This window comes from Pygoscelis adeliae, unplaced genomic scaffold (assembly GCF_000699105.1).
Source record: "Pygoscelis adeliae isolate BGI_AS28 unplaced genomic scaffold, ASM69910v1 Scaffold30, whole genome shotgun sequence".
In the NCBI taxonomy this organism is placed as follows: Eukaryota; Metazoa; Chordata; class Aves; order Sphenisciformes; family Spheniscidae; genus Pygoscelis; species Pygoscelis adeliae.
In genome coordinates this window covers 137,733-144,121 of record NW_008823915.1, presented here as the reverse complement: position 1 = coordinate 144,121, position 6,389 = coordinate 137,733, and the positions used below count along the sequence as shown (strand labels likewise).

Below are 6,389 nucleotides of genomic sequence, written 5' to 3'. Positions count from 1 at the left end.
TAGCCTGCGAAGGCAGGGATATTCTTAGCAGTACCCTGTGGATTAATATTCACAACAAACTAAAAATATCAGGCCAACGCATACATTGATCTGCTGTTCTAACCCTAAAAAGCTGTGCCTAGCACTGGTTTCTTACATATACTGGCTGTGACCACAAACCTTTCCTTGCCTGTACTGAATTTTTAATTTCAGAAATAATCTAAAAGAGGCAAGTAGTTCTAAGGAGTATGGTGTGTCCTTGAATGGCAAGTTCTGCCCAAAAACCTGGTGACACAAGAAGGTGGCTTGCTAGTCAACATTGTTTGCAACAAAAACGGAAAAAAAGAAAATCACTTCTTTCACTAGAGGAAGACCTAGTTCACTGATGAGCAGGTTATAACTAGACGATGTGTTAGTAAAGGATATTGAAGACTGACAGTCTCTGGCCCTTAACTTCATGCAGACCCCTGAAAAATACCCCTCCCTGAAATGGGAGACTTGTTAGTGGGGAAAGGCACTTTCACAAAGATGTAAATAGCAAAGCGGGTGGCTGAATCTCCCAAGACTCGAAAAGGTAAGGGTTTTTTTGCCTCATGCAAAGACAAACACTGTCCTTTTTAGTTTGTGCTGCTTGGGAAGCCGTTAGAGATGACCAGAAAGCAGTCACACTGCTGTGAGCAAGAAGAGCGAGAGAAGTGTTGTGTTCCCTGGGTCCCTCCATTCAATAATGAGCTGTTCCTTAATTCTCTATCCTGGCCCGTGCTGCAGCCTCCTCTCCATCTTCCACCACCTCCAAAGGCTCCTTCTCAGAGTGCCAGGGCTGGGCAGAGTCCAGTCAATCTCTCAGATTTGGCAGGGCACATGATAGAGAATTTACACAAGTTTTATACTTCTACAACAGATTCCTCTCAGCAACCGGAGGACAGAGGATTTCTCAGCTGGCATAGAGTTAGAGCAGTGTGTACAGATAGTATCTGCTCTGGCCTAAAGCCTTGTGTGACAGGCAAATCTGAACCAGCACAATGGCTGCGTACCTGATCAGCTCTTTCTGTTTTACAGCAGAGGTGTTTGTTTCTTACCCTATGGCAGAGACCAAATTCTGGATCTCCCTATACTATGTAAGTATGGCTCAAGGATTTTCAAAAACTTGAGGTGCAGCACAGACCCTATAATCCCTCTCTTGAGAAGCCCGTCAAGCCTTGCATGGGGAGCATGCCTTGGCTTCAGCTCTTGCTCTGCCACAGCGTGGTTTGGCCAGAGACCAACTGCACCTGCTGGAGAGAGACTTCAGGCTTGCAAGAAGGAAGAACATCCTTTTGGTACACTTAGCAGCAGCAGCATAGTATTGTGGGCTTTCCCTTGTGCTTGAGGGCACACCATATGTATGCAACTGCAGGACAGGGTATGTCTGTCTGCCCTGTGACTTAACATTGCAGATCTCTGGCTTTCTCGTGTGACCCCCTGCGTAGCAGCTCACACATCAGGACTCCAGTAGAGAGCTCTGCCTAATATCCAGTTATCACTCCAGAGGGGGAGCAGGACATAATTTTTATGCTGTCATTATATAGCAAGAGACCTGGTATTGAGGAATCTGAGCTGAATGCTGCCGGCAGTCTGTGGCCAGGCAGCCATATCCACCGTGTTGTTCCAAACGTGGCAGATCCTGGAGTGGGAGAAGGAAAAATTTTCCCTGCTTCAGCTGGTGTGAAAACTGCTGCACCTGGTGGAAGATGGGGCTTCAACCTTTGCACGGGACTTGTAAGACTCAGTGAATGTGATACCTGCTATACGTGGCCCCTGGTTTCGTCAATTGTGTAATTTAAATTCTTGTTACTCTTAACTACCACGCTGAAGTGAAGGTTAAAAACAATGAAACTAGAAAACTGAGAAACCCTGAGTATATCTCAGACTCCACTGCCATAAGCGTCCCTCTGTAAAAAGGGAACGGATGTTACTTATTTCACATTTAATTTCAGACTTCCCATAAGCACTCACCTTCTCAATGCAGGTGTGTTACTGGTGGTTCCTCCCTGTCACTGCTGTGTCCAGGGTTGCTGCCTCTGGGTGAGGGGACAGAGCGCTTCCCCCAGCCAGGCCCCTGCAGGGGGTCTCTGCATAACTCCACGGCCCTGGGCTGCACTGCTCAGCCTCCTTAGACTGCAGCGAGTCAGCTAGAGAGACGGTGGTGCTGTATGAAGCTTGCGACAAGGTAGCAGGTATGTCTGAGCAGACAGAGTTAAAGAGAGGTAAAAATGTTGGTCTACTAAGAGTTGTAGCAGGGGCAGAGTCACTTGGACTAAGATCGAATGTAAAGTCTTTTAAATAGGAGAGCGCTTGATTATTTAGCTGGGCATATTCAAAATTTATCTTGCTTCTAGTAACATCATCTACGATTTTTGCTCCACTTTTCTGATCTTCAGAGCAAATTTGCTCCCCATTTTGCTTCAAATGATACAGGCTGCTGGATTGGAAACTTGTCTCATAGTTGTATTGGTTTGTGCTAGGAATACTGGAGTATTCTGGATTTTGGGCAATGCAGTTGCATTCATTTTGCAACAATAACTTGTTTTTGTACTGAGATATCTTACGAATTATATTATTCATTTCATTCCCAATGCATCTGTCTTCCAGGTGCTTGTTTTCATAGCTGATTTTTAATGATGCCACTTGCGTTACACAGCGCTCTAAGAGCTGCACTATGTTAGTGCTGCTTTCTGTTGGTGTGGGGCTAATGTAGCTCTGGAAGCGTCTGAGAGTAAGAGGCTGCAGCGGTTTGTCACAGGAAATAGAGAGAGTGTGATACATTGGTTTATTTCTGTCCTCCCTCTCAAGGGGATCCAGGAGTGAGGTCACAGCAGTCTTGTAGGAGTAACATGATTCTACTTCGTGATTATCATCTAATGAAGGGTTTTCAGAGCTCTGAGAGCCACTCTCTCTGTTCAGCTTTTCTGGCTGTGGGTTTTTATCTCCGGATGTCTCACATCCTTCTGAAATTGTCGCCTTCTTATTCTCAGTTGAAGATGTCTGCAGATTGTCTCCGTTAGCCTGTGATTGTGGTGCATAACTTGATGTGCTGGTGGCTTCTACAGTCCCAGGCACTGTAGATGAATCCTTGCGGTGACTCCCTTCATTTCCTTGGAAATCCAAATTAGATGTTTTAGGGCAAGAGTCCAAGCTGTGGTCTCTTTCAGCAACGTTTACTGAAGAGGCCCGGGTTGCATGTTTGCTTTCGTCCAAAGACACACATAGGTTAAATGTATTAGATTCTTCCTTGTTTGGTTTCTCCTGCTGAGCTTCTGTGCTCACTTTCTGCTCTGGAGTGGGGCTGGGTGGGATCAATGAATCATTGGACTTTTCTGTCTGTGATTGAAGACTGGGAAGAGAGTCAGGGGAGGAAACGAGTCCCGCGTGTTTTCGCAGCCAGTTTATTATCCCCATGGTCAGTGAAAGCTCAGTATCACAAAGCTTTAGCAAACATTCTTTGCCTTTCCATGTGCTGTGGAAAAAACCCTGGCTGATAATGTCTAGGGCTGGTTGGGAAGCCATGTTCTCCTCAGCTCCGACATGAAAGCTGTAAATGGACAAAGGGATTTCAATGGCTTGTTCTGAAATGCTTTCAGATGTGCACAAGTCATCATCTAGGACTGGGTTTATTTTTACTTCATTTGGGTCATAGAAGAGCTCATAAAGGGCATCTCCGCTGTAACTGTCTCTTGGAAATCTACCTGGGACCCCAGGGGTCTGAGCTTCCTTCATGTCATCATCTTGTCCAGGAGAGAATGAATCATAGTAGCCTTCATCACTTGTGGATGTGGATTCCTGGTTGTCACTTTTCGGCGTTTCTGTTTCTGTGGAGCTCTCTTTGGAATTGTCATCATCTTTATTAGGTGACACTTGGGGGTCTGTCACAGATGTAGCAGCCTGGCTTGTAACCTTTTCCACCTCAGGACCAGGTATCTTCAGTAACTTCTTATCAAACAGAGCACTCTGATGTAGCCTCACTGATTTGTTGATGTTGTCCCAAAACTTTGCAAATTCAACAGTCTCATTCTGGCCAGGAGAGGCCAGCTGCTCCACCCCCCCTTGGAAAGAGCCCATGACAGGGCTGTCTTTGCACTTGCTTCGTCTCAGCAGAACTTCTTTGCTGTTCTCCAGCTCCAGGTGAGCAGAGCTCTCGTCAGCAAAAATTTCCCCACAGCCAGTGAGGGAATCAAAGCTCTTCAGCGAGGCAACATCTTCACACAGGGTGTTGCAGCAGTCATAGGAAGAGTCAGACTGCAGTTCACTGTCTGAGCAGTCTTGTGACAAGCAATCAGCTGCAAATGTTTCTCCGGTTTTGAAAAGATACTTTGCAAGACGCCCAGACAACTCACTCTTGCAGCCTGGAGAGGACAGATTCTTGTCCTTCTCAACCAGGAACGTGAGGCTCTCTGGTTTATTTTTTTTTATATGAAATATATCTCTGAGCCCTTTCTTAGATCTCTTGAGGGAAATCCTCTTCCTGGGAATGGTTTTTGCGACAGCTGGTACAAAAGGCATCTGTGGCACAAAGTTCCTGTAATCGATCATCTGACTGCTGCATGCAGACTGGCTGGGGCGGACCACACACTCTTTCTTACTGCTGGAGCTGGACATCCCTGAAAAGCTGATGCTATTGACAAGTCGGCCCTTACCCTTTCCAGAAAAACCTTCCTCACAAATCGTGCTGCTGGGGCTGCAGTGCTCTGTTTTGTCTGCCTCAGTAACACAGTCATGGGTTTTACTCTTCCTTACGAGTTTGTAGGAGGACCCAGATGATTTTTCCAGGCAGTTGTCACCAGCCCCATTCCTCGCTGCTCTGGTGGAAAATCTGTAGTTCTTGTGTGTGGCCAAACATGCCAGCTGGACTTCAGCTACACTTTGGTTTCCCTCCAGAGCTGCCTTTTTGTCTTTCCCTGTATCGTCTTTGTTGACAGGAACTGTGTGCACTGGTGGCACTTTCTCATGTTGCACACTGGATTTTATGAAGGTCTTTCCCCTCTTGAGCTCCATACTGCTTCCTCACATCTGTTTCTGTAAAGAAAACAGCAGAATAAAAATATTGTGAGGTTGATGGCTAGCACTTGCAAGCTTTGAAAACAACTGGAGAACAAAGGGACGGCTATTAAGCATTGTACAATTGATTTTGTTTGTCACCAGAAATTTCCATCACTGAGTCATGGTATTGCATGAGAAACAGACCAAGTGAAATTGAAGATATGTTGGCAATGGTTGGAAGATCCAGCAAGGAGAAGACGGTACACATTATGGGTTGGTAGCTGAGGCTCAGAGAACATTTTGTCTGTTAGAAATGAGGGGGTTTGGATTTAGGACTGTGACTTTAGGATGGCTTTTAACAAGACAGAGGTCCTGTGCTGAAAGTAGAAGAGGCATCAGTGAAAAGCAATGCCTGAGGAACTTTAACATGTGTGTGCATCAGGGAGGCAGCAGTTCATAAACCTGTACCTTTGAGGAGGATGAAGAGCTCAAGGTGGGAAATCTCCTAAGAAAAGGGATCAAACATTTGACACATAATGCTCACTTTATATTAAAATAATCCTTACCTGTGAATAGAAAATCCATAAACCTTGGTACTACCCTGGGAAGCATGCTGAAACTGAATTACTGTTTTTGCTTCCTCCTGAGTATAATGTATAATTCTCTGCACTACTACTTTTATTGTAAAAAGTAAAAAATGCCACATTGAAAGTCACTGTTAATTATGACAAGCATTGTTTCCAATTTACAAAGACCAGTGTAGTACTCTGAGGCATTGCCACATTAAATCTGCATTGTGCATTGATCAGCTATTTCTAAAAATACTCTATTACCCGTATCAGTGCCAATTCTGGTCTTTGCCTATATGGTTTACTATTGAATCTGTTTTATGTTTTCATGCATCTAATTAGTCATTAATTATTTTAGCCATGACACTCAGTTTGCCAGCAGTTATTTCATGGACACATCTGATCCTTTCCTCCCTTCTATCAACTTGAATATTGAGTAAGTCAATGGACTGACTTACATAAAGGTAGGGCAGGGAAGAAGCAAGCACTTCCTAAAAGCTGTTAGAGAAACCAGATTTTTACTGGATGGGAAGCAGGACAAAAACTCCAAGTCCTATACTTGCAAGAATGTGCTTGTGTCTTTCCTTAATGAGACCTCAGTTAATGACTTGTTTTGAATTGTGTAGACATAACTGAAACTACTTAGAGCCATTGAACTCCGCAACACACACAAACAACACAGTGCTATCTCTAGCAGTCCTTGACAAACCGTATGTAACAGCTCTGGTGAAATAAAAAATTACCAACGCTCCCTTGAGAACAATCTCAGATCAGATCCCTGGGTCCAGACCTGCACCCAGTACAAAGACAGACAGGGAGATTTTA

The 6,389-nt window shown here is 44.7% G+C and overlaps 1 protein-coding gene across 1 annotated transcript; it reads right to left on the bottom strand.

The window, feature by feature from the left end:
* Positions 1-1,992: 1,992 nt before the first annotated feature.
* On the bottom strand, positions 1,993-5,010 carry AMER3 (APC membrane recruitment protein 3). The gene has a single exon (XM_009318858.1). It carries the CDS (start codon positions 5,008-5,010, stop codon positions 1,993-1,995), a length of 3,018 nt encoding a protein of 1,005 aa, XP_009317133.1.
* Between the last annotated feature and the right edge of the window lie 1,379 nt (positions 5,011-6,389).

Bases quoted from the DNA above. Each gene is read 5' to 3' on its own strand.
- AMER3 (XM_009318858.1), bottom strand. From the start codon at position 5,010: ATGGAGCTCAAGAGGGGAAAGACCTTCATAAAATCCAGTGTGCAACAT.